General features: G+C 50.8%; 1 protein-coding gene across 1 annotated transcript; it reads right to left on the reverse strand.

The window, feature by feature from the left end:
- Window positions 1-465: 465 nt before the first annotated feature.
- Window positions 466-4386, reverse strand: TMEM125 (transmembrane protein 125). Its single transcript, XM_064455313.1, has 2 exons — window positions 4173-4386; window positions 466-4005 (listed from the first exon to the last, which is right to left on the reverse strand). Exon 2 carries the CDS (start codon window positions 3691-3693, stop codon window positions 3031-3033), a length of 663 nt encoding a protein of 220 aa, XP_064311383.1. The 5' UTR covers window positions 3694-4005; window positions 4173-4386; the 3' UTR covers window positions 466-3030.
- Window positions 4387-12812: the final 8426 nt, after the last annotated feature.

A 12812-nucleotide genomic window follows, 5' to 3' on the forward strand; every position in this document is an offset into this window, starting at 1 on the left:
CGCTGCAGGCAGCCGCTGCCGCCCCAAGGCTCAAGGCTCGTCCCTACCGCAGGGTGAAACAGCTTCTCTGTAAACAAACCAGCTGGCACCGACTTGCTCAGGGCACTTTGTGTGTGTCCTGTGAGCTCCTGTCAGGGGCATGGCAAGATCTTAGCCTCGCAGAGTGAGCGGTGGTAAGGGGGACCAGCTAGGTCTAGGTCCTTAAGCAGAGGGAGATGCACACGCCTCTGGAGGTGGGAGTTGTGTATCAGGAAATAAGTACATGCTTTTGGGGGGCTGTGGTGGTGTTGCCATACTAGCTGATGAGCTGAAACCACAGCTGCAGGAGGGACCCTGGGCTGTCACGATTTCTGCCCTGGGCTCAGCCCAAGCAGAGGCGAGCTCTGCACAGCCCTGCCACCTCCCGCTCTGCAGAGAGGCCGTCACTCAAGCATCAGCCTTCAACACGGTCAGCTTCTTCCACACTTTATTATGTGTTTCCACACACAACGCAGGAACCAAGAAAGCAAGAAACCAGCATCGCTGCAGGAGGTGAGTCAGAGGCTGAGGCAGCGCAGGCTGTCTATCTGCACAGCCAGACACCCAAAACCATCCTCCGAGACAGCCTGTTCTCAGCCCTTATTTCCGCAGGTTGCTGACATGGCCCATGAGCATCCTTCTCTGGCACAATTCATGGGCACTTGAGGCACATTTTGAAGGGGCTATGGAGGGAGGATTCACATTGATATGCAGGCAGCCTGGAGCTGTGAGCTGGGCAGTCAAGCATCTTCACAGAAATGCCCAGATGTGCAAAACAGCTGGTGTGCAGGCAGCTGTGGCCTGTCCACACATGTAGGTTGGGGGAGCTGGGAGTAACTGCTAAAGCACTGATGCAGGCAGAGGTGGTGCAGCTGGGCATAACTGCACATGCACTGACACAGACGTGCGGGGCAGCAGCAACAGTGATGGGGCAAAATTGCCCAGCTCTGGCCTGTCCCTCCCTGTCTATGCACAGGGGTCCCTGCTGGACCTGAGGTCAAACAGCCTGGAGGGGAAGGACAGCTCTTCGCATTGCAGAGGATTTAGCATGGAAGGACCTAAGCTTAGTAACACCCTCTGAACTCTTGGTCACATTAGGGGAAGTGTTGCAGAGAGAGGAGAAAACAGCAGTTTAATAAAATCTATAGATGATAAGAAACTGGCAGAGGAAAATGTAGAAATAACAAAGATCCAGAAAAGAAAATCCAGAATTATGTTCTCATACTTTGGGAAAATAATACAAGCTTCAAGGGGAAGGAAAGCCCGCAGGAACAGGGCAAGGGCAGATGAACACAGAAGTGCCCTCATGCGATCTGAGTGCACTGGAGATGGTGTGGTCTGGAGCTGCGAAGGGATGAGGCCCTCATTGTCCAGCGTATACCTGGTGGGGTTCACTGCTGCTGAACTCCTACACTGCCTCCAGGTGTAACACGGACAGCGAGTCGTACTGTTACTGAGGGAATGAGCTATCGTCCTCTTCCAAATAAATTTGTTACCAGACACCAAAAAAGAATGCCGAGTCTTGTTCCATTACAGAGGGAACTTAGCAAATAATGAGCAAAAATAAAAGCTGGGGCAGAGCAGCTCAGGTGAGGGGGATACGGGAGCAGACAGGAAGATGAAGAGGAATCATAGAATCACAGAAACAGAATGGTTTGGATTAAAGATCATCTAGTTCTAACCCCCCCTGCCATGGGCAGGGACACCTTCCAGGTTGTGCAGGAGCAGCATTGCTAGGAGGTTAGGATCTGTGTCTATGGGAAGGGTAGTGAAATGGTTTGTGGGTCTATGGAGGAAATGAAAATTTTGACAGGTAAATTAGCCTCAAGTCAGAGGAAAAGCTCCTGGGGGTGAGTTGTTAGTCTGCCTCTGGGAAAGGCACCTTGGTCATAGACACCTTGTAGAGATAAAACACCAAAACAGCTCCAGGTAAGGCCCAAGCAGTAGCAGAAGACCTTTTCTGCCTTGCAGCAGCTGCAGCACTTGGGAAACAGAAACAGTGCAGGAACACGCAGGGACTGGGATGAGCAGCAGTGCTCCCACGGCAGCAGAGGTGCCTCTGCTTGGGAAACTCTTGTTGGAGGGCAACAGTACCCACCCCTCGCACCACTCCTGCAGGGCAGCAGCCCAGCTCTGGGATTCGGGCATCCCGTCACCATCCCCCGGCGACTGCACCTTGCTGTTTGTGGCTGGAGCACACTGGTATGATAACAGAGCCCCCACACAAAGCCCAGCACTGATAACCCACCAGGGCCCTGACACCAACACCCTTTGATCACCCCTTTGATAAACCACAGAAGATGTTGGGCTGCAGAAATGTAATATTGGAGCAGATCCTGGCATTGCAAATAGAAATGGCATTTCATGTGAGGTACAGCCATGCTGGGGCTCTGGCACATGCTGTCCCATGCAAATCCCATGCTCCCTCCCACAGACACACAGGTGCTTTCTTGGGAGCAGCCCTTGCAGCCGTACCTCCCACCGAGCACAACCGAGGGCATCACAGCCTGCCAGCATGTGCCCACTTTCACGGGCTCAGAGGTACGAAGTGCTGGTGCCAGCTGAGACAGAGGTCTGAGCTGGCAGCTCTGCATGGAGTGCAGCGTGGTTTTACACCACCCACAGTTGCAGCCTCTCCTGCCAGAAGGGCGCATGACACAGCCCCAGGAACTGCAGGAACCAAGCAAGTACTGTGGTCCCCAGGGGTACAGGACAGGCTCACCTTAACTGTGTGACAGGGGTCACAGCCGGGCAGGCAGCAGCTATCGCAGGAAGCTTTGTGGAGATACAACACCAACCAGGCCACCGCTGTGCTTCTAACGCAGCAGGTCACAGAGCCCATCCATGGACCCCAAGTCCCTGCTGTGCTGTTAGCCTGGGGCAAAGCTAATGCCAGTCATCTCTGAAAGAAGCGCAAGGCACACTGCAATGCTTGCCCTTCCTTGGGGAAAGGCTGGCACAAGCCCTGCTGACAGGTTGTATCCAGTGAGGCTCACACAGGGGCGTTGTGGGTCAGATCAGGTTGGCCATGCTAGAGGTGGGAGGAAGCCGCCTGTTTGCAGCAAGGCGGCCAGAGATGGTGAAGACACGGATCTCGCCAGTCTCCAGGTTCCGAGGAGCAGCCTGGTGGCAGGAGGTGCAGAGCAGGTAAAGCAGCAGGCAGAGGAGGATAGCACTGCCAGCTGTCAGGAGGACAACCCCGCTGGTGAACATGCTGGCCAGCGGTCGTGCAGGGCTGAGCTGCATGGTTGTGGTGGAGAGGATGGTGAGCACGACCCCGCAGACCACCAGCACCAGGGCGCTGAGCAGCAGCACCAGGCAGTCTGAGAAACCCCCGCTCTTCAGGAGTTCGATCTGATGCCGACTGCGGATGCAGTTCATGTCCTGGATTGCAGAGCTCAGCAGCTGCTTCAGCAGCACAAGCAAGGCCAGGAGGCAGAGCGTGGTGCCCACAGCCAGCCGCCACTCCCCAGACCGGCTGCTAGTACTATACAGCAGGATGATGCCCCCGATCCCACAGGCCAGGATCAGCACCACAGCCATCCCGTAGCACAGGATAGACTTCTTGGGATCCTGGAACCACCAGAGTTCCACATGCTCCTCCAGGATGTTCCTCTGGATGTGGTCCATGTCCGCAGGGGTGCGGGGGCTGCTCATCTCCGCCAGCTCCGGCATGGTGGGCAGCTGGGTTGAGAGGGCACAGTGGGGTGGCTGCACAGATGAATCTACACACTTACAGTGAAGTGGAGGTTCAAGGCAGCAGCGGTTGCAAAGGCAGCTGCATTTCTCAAGCAGGGACACTTCTGTCTCATTCTCTGGAGCCTGGTGGAGCTCCCTTCTGCAGCAGTGCCACCTGGAGAGCTATGGTCCATGTGCTGGGGCTGAGTCCACCCCTCAGGCAGGGCTGCAGGATATGGTGGAGCATCCCCAGAGCAGCACCACAAGGGAACAACCAGGGCTGCGTCCTTCCTTTCCAGTGTCTTTCATCTGAAAGAGTCAAGAAGAGAAGATATCATTAAACAGAGATCCTGCTCCCCTCTACTAAACAATCCCCTGCTAAACCCTGGACCTTGGTTGCTCCAGGCTGGCCTGCAGACCTTCCCCTGCCTCCCTCGCAAAAGCCCTGTGCGTTGGAGCACAGATCAACCACTCACGTCTTCCCCGGTGACCTCCACGCACTGCGGGGAGCTCTCAGCCCGCACCAAGGGCGAGTCCTCTGCCTCCCCAGCCCCTTGTGCCCTGCTCAGAGGCTACTGGTACATTGCTGCCTGCAGGGCTCTGCCTGCAGCTGGTGCTGGCAGCAGGGCAGGGAAGGAGCAGAGGCAGGTCCCTCCTGGGATAAAGCCCCATTCACAGCTCCAGCTTCACATGTTCCCTCATCAGCATCAGCCTCTTGTCACCAACTGGCTCTGCTGCCCAGAACTACAGCGGGAGGTGGGGGTCAGGACCGGGGCTTAACCCTTCCAGTCCAGTTGCTGGAAGAGTGAGAGCTGCCCTTGCAGCATGTCCTCAGCCCTGTCCCTACCGCTGCACTACCAGTGGTCCCCCCTCCCAAGTCCTCCACAGAAACATGATGGTTACACCTCCAGTGGTCTCAGCACTTCCCTGGAAAGTCCCCAAACAGCTGGGACCTGGCATTCTCCTCTCTGCTCCTCCTGATCCCTGAAGCACTTCACCACCGGAGGGGAGGAGGGGAAGGGCAGTGCTGGCTGCTGGGTGTTATTGTGCTTAGCTGGACTCCTCTTGGCATGGCACCTTGTCTCAATCCACAGCCCGGCTTCCTGAGTATCTGATCTGAGCTCATCAACTCCCCAGTGTCCTGGCCCCCCTCAATGCTTCTCTGGGTACAGTTTTACACCAAGAGTGTAAAACACTTGCATTTCTCTCCCATAACCTCCCACCTTGGCACGTGAGGGCTCCAGCGGATTCCACAGCACCAGAGGGTCCCTCCAGTGCAGCTGGTACCCAAAGCAAGGAGGGGTGCTGGGGAGGATGGTGCAGGAGCATCTCAGGTATGGCTGAGTGCTCAAGACATGAGGCAGACCCTGGAGACCCCCGAACTGCCTCTCTGGTCACCTCCCAAACAGGACGATCATGGCCATCATGGGCATATGCACACAAACCACTCAGAGTCCGTGCAGGAGCCCATGGTGGGGACAGGAACTGATGCAGATCCCGTGTCAGAGCTGTGTCACTTCTCCTGGGTGGGGGAACAGCCACACATCACCCTGCCGGCTAAAAATGGCTCTCCAAGAGCCCATCAGCCCACGCCAAACACACTCCATTGTTTTTGTGCCCTGCTCTGCACAGCACTAGGAGTCCGGGTGCATTACAGGCGGGTGGGGACAATCTGTGACCTCCACGCATGGCAGCTCTGCACACACCAGGGAGCTTTCTTCCCACAGCTGTCCCTGTCCTCAGACAGCCTCCACAGACCGCAACCCCTTACAACACTGCCTTTGCTACCAGCAAACACCTCAAAATCCCCCTCCATCAGGGACAAGCCAACGTGGGGTGGGCGAAGAGGGAGGACAATAGTGTGGGGGTGCCTGGACCAGACACTGCCTGACAGTGTCAGGCCAGGCTCCTCCTGAGTCACCCCCTGGCTGTGATGGAGCATGAGGTCACTTTGGACGTGGCTCAGGGCATGCTGCCAGCTGGCAGCACGTGTCCAGGAAGTCTCTAACCACTGCGGATTTGCAGGCCTGGGACACATCGCACTGTGTGAGCTGTGCACTGTGCCATTTCCCTGCACGGTTGCTGGTGCTTGAATTGCCTGGGCAGGGAGTGGGCTGGGACACAGAAACCCACACTCCAGAGGGTACACTTGCCTGGAGGCCTGTGGGAGAGCTGCAGCTGCTGGCTAGAGCCAGAACAATCAGAAAGCATCAATTAGAAAGAGAGAAAAAAAGCTGTGGTTGAGCATTCTGATTTGTGCCTACTAGGACCCACTTTGATTTTGCATGAGACAGCAGACACCTTGCAGTGCCCGCATGTGCCCAGGACACAGGTCCCCAAGGTCAGGATGTCGTGGGGCACTTTCAAAGTAGAGGGGTGAGAAGACATTGAGCCTGGAGACATTTTCCCAGTCTAAGTAAATCAGCTCAGTGCTAAGCACTACTTCCTCCTGCCTTTCCTTCTCCAAGCACAGAGGTGCCTTATCTCCTCCTTACCAGTGAACGGGTGAGTCTAGTAGATAGCAGGTTTGTAGATTAGATCAAGATTTTGGACTAAGAAAACATAATGCTTGAAGAATTGCAAAGTCTGTGGCCTTCTGCTGCTTGACCAAAGTTGCACACACAAGTTGTGAGTCAAAGTCGAGCACAAACCACAATGAGGGAAAACGCGACCAAAAATCGAGCTACAGCACTGCATTCTTATGTTACTTTTTAAAATTTAACCATTTTAATTTGTATTTGCTCAGAGAAAGGTCATGGAGCAAGATAAAACATCTGGCTGCAGAGCAAAATAAGGTGTGACCTCTACGGGCACGTATTTCCTAGTGTTATATTAATCTCTATTCAACAAATTATTTGGAGAGGCAAAGACTTCCACTGAAGTGTGCCTCCATGGTTTCTTGTGTCTGTTTGAAAATGTTCTGGGAATATCATCTTTTGCTCTGTAAGCATCCGCACTTGCTTGGGCTTCTCTAGACTGCAAGGGTTTGTGTCGCTAGTGACAGTGTTTTTATTCTTAGAATCACAGAATAATTCAGGTGGGATGGGACCTCGTGAAGTCACCTGGTCCAACAACCTGCTTAAAGCAGAGTTAGCCTCAGAATGAGACTGAATAGCTCAGGGCCTCGTCCACTTGGTGCTGGATACTGCCAAAGATGGAGGATCCACAGCCCCTTTGGGGTCATTCCAGTGTTTAACCATCCTCACCATGAATAAATTTTTCCTTAAATCTAACTACAGTTTCCAACTCCTCAGCATGGGTGCATTGCCTCCCATCCTTCCCTGGTGTACCTCTTAAGAAAAATCTGTCTTTGTATTTTAAACCATAGCAAGCCCTATCCTGGGCTGTCACCCACCACTTTTTGGAGAAGGTATGAAACAAGATCTCACAGCAGCTTTGTTTCGTGGCACTATGCAGCACATCAATTTGCCCAGATCAGAGTGAGAGAAAGGAAGGGATGTGGATCCCTGCTCTGCCATGAGGGAGTAAGCCAGCCTTTCCACAGCAGTTGCCCCTTCTGTAGCTCTTCTTTGGGCTACCTGGCCTCACTGGTCTGGGATAGACCGTAACACAGACCCTCTGGGAGCTCAAGCCAGTTAGCCCATTGGATTAGCCAGTTTGAAAACATGTATCACAGGTCATTAATCTCTACCATTTACTTTATATTGAACACAGTACCTTCAGCGCTCCCTTCTTTGTGTGTAAAAAAAAAAGGAGAGGACCAGCCCAGCCACACAAAGCTTTCTCACTAAAGGCTACATTCCAGGAAAAAATTGACAGGCTGTCCTTCCCCACTGCTGGCTGGCAGCTGGGGAGGAAGAGCAGGAAAGCACTGGGAATGCAGGAAAACAAAAGCATTAATGTCTTTCCTTATTTTTTTTCTATTCTGAAAACATTTAACTGGGAATTGAGGGTCATCATCGGCTAGATTCTGGCCACTCCTGGCTGCAGGTGTGAGATGCATGCCTGCTGACTGCCTGCGAATGGTATATGCATTTATTTATTTACTTTTAGACTTTTTATGTCTGACTGTCTGATATCTGACAGATGGGCCATGGACCGTATGTTAATTAACATTTTCATTTCAGAGCCACATACAGCTCAGCTCTTGAAATATTCCCCACTTCCCTCCTCTCGCTGAACCCAGGGTACACCATGAGACCTTGCTTACCCACAGCATTCAGGAGGGGAAGCCTGGGGGTGGGACAGGCTCCTGCAGTGCTTCCAGCCTTCAGAAGGGTGTTATGCAGCTATGTGGGCTATGTGAGTGTCATGGAGACCAGGGGAGTCTGGCAACATTTGCTGTAAAATAAACAAAAATACATAAAAAGATTTGCATAAGCAATCTAGATGAGAGCCAACAGAGCCTCACAATCTCAAACAGATACAAGCCATCTCCTTCCCCTGCTTCTCCAGTCCATCACAGCTTACTCATTTCTTGGCCAGGTCTAGCCATAGCCTGTTTGGGATGGACTTGCCACGACTCTGTGCCTTGCCTTACCTCTTACCCATCCCCACAGAAACCTCTAGCCCAGAATAGGCATAAATATTTTCCCATCCTTTCATGCAATTTTTCTAATTCTCTAGTAGGCTCAAAGAGAATGAAGGTCAAATATATCTTGTTTTATGCCTGAATCACTGCCGATGCACAAAGCAGAGCCCTGAATGTCATAGTGCTCAAGGCCCATCTGTGTCCCTAAGAGCAGGGACACTGCTGTCTTGGGAAGTGTGGGAAGGTCCCCTCTCTTCTCCTGAGAACTCAGGATAAGTCATAGAGGAACCCAGGGGGAATGGGAGTAATGAGGCTTTTATGCGGCATCTGTCTGTCTCACCCAAAATCCTGGCAAGAGATCCACACTCCTTTGGCTGCTACATCAGCCACAAACTCCCAATGCTCCTCCTTTCTGGGGCTGCTCAAAATCCAGGCAAATCTATGTTGTCTAATCTGTATCTGGGGAGAGCCCACCCTCTGTACCCTGCCAGAGGGATAACGCTTTCCCAGAAGTAATCATCCCTCCCACCTGTGCTCCTGGTACCAGACACCATTCAGGAAGCCCTGGGGAAGCCCTGGGTGATGGTAAACTGTCCCTTCCTTTCACCAAGCCTGGGGGCTCTGGAGATAAGGCTGGTGGAGGGCGTGTTGTAACAGGGTCAGTGCTCAGCCGCTTTTTACAGAAATCTAGATAGCTTTGGCATGCTCCATGATAAAGCTCCATTATAAAGTTTCGTGTTCCCCTTCCTCTCTGTATGTGTAACAGGTATCCAGCATCCTGACCCCACAGAGCCTGTCCTGATGCACCTCTGCCGAGGGAGGCCTGTAAGTCCCAAAGGAACTAGAAAATCCTGAGCCTTGTGTTGTGAGAGGAAAAACAATGGTGCAAGGAAGGAATGATGTGGAGGCAAGAGGCAGAATGTCTTAAGAAGTGTGTCTGACACAGCCCCCAAACCTGCCAGCAGCTACTGATGAAGTACAGCCCTTCCCTCACACTCGCGGGTCCCGGGAAGGAGGGCTCACTCACCTGCAGCAGACGCTGCCCACACGCGACAGCCCGGCAGTGATCCCTGCTCCTGGCTGGCAGCAATGGTTTTGCCAGATTTTCCTTCCACTGGATCAAGCTACCGAGGGAGCTCACGGGGAAAATCTCTTCCCTTCCTCCGGCAACTGCCTGCCAAGAAACAGGTGCTCCTGCAGGCTCCCTTCCTGGTGCGGCGCGGGCAGCCCGGATGATAGGCTGCAAGCCCTCACCTCTCGCCTGGGCAGGTGCATTCCCCAGCAGGGTGGCGTCTCAGCAAACTTGCTGCTGGCTTTGGAGAGGCTCCAGAGCCACGCCAGTGTGCAGGCACTACCCCTCCCCCTCTCCCTCCCTCCCCGCGAAGGACCTGGCTTCGCACCCATCCTGGAAGGTGGCTCATTTCCTCCCAGCTGGAGGTGAAGGGGTGTCAGAGCCAGGGAGCAGCTCCCAGGCAGCAGGTGAGAGGAAGCCTGCAGCCAGGTTGGCAGTGCTAGGGGAGATTTGCCACATTCAGCAAGTATTTGGTATTATGTAGTATTAGATAAAATACCTCCTGCATTACTGTATAGACTATTGGGTCGCATCAGGACTGGACCTTTGTATGGCATTAGTCCAGGCAGGCACTTACATCGGGCAAGATGCCAAACTGCGGTGCCATCTCCACATCACAGGCAGCCGCAGTACCCCCGTCCCTGGGAGACGGCGGCATTAGCAGAACCCACCATGCTGTGGAAGAGCCAACTTCCTGGTAATTTAGCAGAAAGAAAAGGGTGACCATTTTGAGATGAATTAGGGAAACAGAAAAGGACTCATTTGAGAGAAAAAAAGGGAGTAGCAGGAAAGTGGAAGCCACCAGAGGAACGGGACTCCCAGACTGAGTGTGTGCCCCCTCCTTTGTGACTGGGTTTAATGGCAGCAGAAGCTACAGAGGGATCACCACTGTGAATCTGAGCTGGTGGAGAATCTCCTGGGAGATGTAGAAGGAAGAGAACGGGGCTGAACAAAAGCTCTTGCCTGACTAATGGAAAGGGAGGCTCAGTTATTAAGTCGCACGCTAGTTTTTTAGCAGGTTATGAGGAGGAAAGCTTAGGATATACTAATACAATAGACATCAATTAGTGTGACAGCTTCAGGAATTTTTCTGTGTAAAATCTGACAGATCTTTTGAAATTTATGAAATATCATCTGTCCAGTGGTTGTTGTCCTAAACCTAAAACAACCTGTGTATGTGGTGGATTTCCCTATACAAACACACTTGAACTATGAGCTTGCCCCTACCCAGAAAAAGTGTCCTTTAGTTGGGCCAGTTAACAAACACATCATCCAAGGGAAAACCTTGTTCAGCTTTAAAGATAGCCATACATTCACTTTAAAAAGTGGCCTGTAACTTTGTAAGAGCATGAGATGCCTACCATCTCCTTTAGAGAGGCACCAAGAGGAGAAACAGACAATGCAGACCAAGAGAGGATGAAAGTGGAAAGTGTCTTTGCACCCTGAGAGAATTCAGAAGACCATTAGCATACAAAACCATAATCCAGCTACAGCTTAATTCTAAAAACATTTCTACAGCATGTGAGGGAGATTGACCTTGGTCTAGTTTTCCCAGTATAAATGGGGCTTATATATCTATTTTGCTTCCAGCAGGTCTCTGATAAACCTCAGTTGTGACACTCTGCTGTCCCTGACTTTTAATGTTCTCCCTTACAAACAATGTTTTAGCTGCCTCTTAGCCACGAAGATCAAGTTCAAAATCGTCTTGAGCCTAGTTTGCCAGCTGTTTACCTAGGCTTCATCCGACAGGCCTTGGATTGCCTTTAAAATCTTTCTAATGAGGGTGACACACAGGCATACTTTTAAGCATATTAATCACCACTTAGAAATCATTCTTCACCTGCATATGCTTCTTCCTCTTATTAGGACAAGGTTCTTCTGTTTCAGAAAGATTGATTCCATTTCTCTAAACCACATCTATTAAAGCAGTGGCTTCTACCACTCAATTTATTCTGACAGAGTGAGGGGAAAATTATACCACATGGGAGTCTAGCAAATTAAAATGGGTGTGTTCTGAAAATTTACGAGGGAACTAGTTTCTAAAATATTTGCTAATTACACTAATTACATCCTCTTTCTGTACAGGAAGTATCAAGATGATTATATGGGGAGTGAGGAGAGGAAGAAAGGGTGTTAAGCTAGCACATTAACAGACCAATTCCATCGTAACTTCTTCCTTTAGTTCCTGTGAAACCTACGCTTCATAAAGGTTAAAGCTGCAAAATGAAAGAAGTAAGACTACAGAAACTTAATTCCATGTTCATGGACAAAGTGCTCAGCTGAAGTCTCCCAGGTCATAGGAGCTCATGGAACTATCTCTTTTGCCATGGTGTTAGCCTGGAAATGTGTCTTCTATCCCTAATGTTAATATAGCTTACACGTTGTCCAGTCTTGGCACCACCAACTTCTGTATAATAATATTATCAGTAGGTAGAAAGCACTCATCACTTCTCTAAAATTCAGGATAGGAAATGGAAACAGTAGTGTAATGGCTGTTATAATACCACATAGTTCCATGCTCAATCAGTAGCTTAAACTTCTGATGTATGTGAATTATCCCTCAGTGAGACAGTGTGTCAGGCACTGACAACAAAGGACAAAAAACTTACTTTTCCACCCCTCATTATTAAAGAAATTACTCCCTGCCTTCTATACATGAGTACTTTGCAGAGTGACTTTTTAGGATAATTTGACCGAAAAACTGAACTAAAGGGATTGCAGATGTTGGAAAAAAGACTAATTCATCAAAGTTATAGGAGAGTTATGGCATAAGGTTTGGGCTTCATTCCAGATTTCAGAGTCTAAAACCGGGCTGCCTTTTTGTCCTGCTGAAATGATTGTAACAGATGAGAGAACACATCTCTGGACAGATGCAGAGGCTTGAGCAAGTGCTCCAGGTCAGGTGTGCTTGACCACAAGGGTTGCCCTCAAAAGGTAATTGGTTTTCAGTCTGTGACAGAATACCTGCTTGGAATAACACTGGCACCTGTCTTAAGTGCGGGCAGTCCTTTGTATGGACATAGGCAATCTAATGCTGGAAATAAAAGGCTGAGGTTGACTTTCTTAGCACAATGACACCAGATTGGAGTTCTAGTAGAAAAGGCAGCATTTGACACCTCTTCTGAACTAGGATGCAGCATTTTTAGGAGGGATTCTGTGGGATGCTTCCATGGAAGGTAAAGGAGCTAGTGAGTGCTGGGAATTCTTCAAGATCTCTCTCTTGGAAGCACAAAACCAGTTTATCCCCTATAAGGGAAAGGGAAGTAAGCAGAGCAAGAGGCCCCCTTGGCTCAACCATGACCTCCTGGGTCTACTCAAATCCAAAAGAGAAGCGTACCAGAGACGGAGAAGTGGAGGATTATCAGTTGAGAGCTACAAGGGCATTGCCAGAAGTGCAGAGATGCAGTTAGGAAAGCAAAAGCCCAGCTTGAATTGAAACTAGCCATAGACATAAAAAATAACAAGAAAGGGTTCTTCAGGTATGTCAACCACAAGCAGAAATAGAAGGAAAACATAGGCCCACTGTTAAACGGAAAAGGTGAGTCAGCCACT

The sequence above is a fragment of the Phalacrocorax carbo genome, chromosome 6 (genome assembly GCF_963921805.1).
Source record: "Phalacrocorax carbo chromosome 6, bPhaCar2.1, whole genome shotgun sequence".
In the NCBI taxonomy this organism is placed as follows: domain Eukaryota; kingdom Metazoa; phylum Chordata; class Aves; order Suliformes; family Phalacrocoracidae; genus Phalacrocorax; species Phalacrocorax carbo.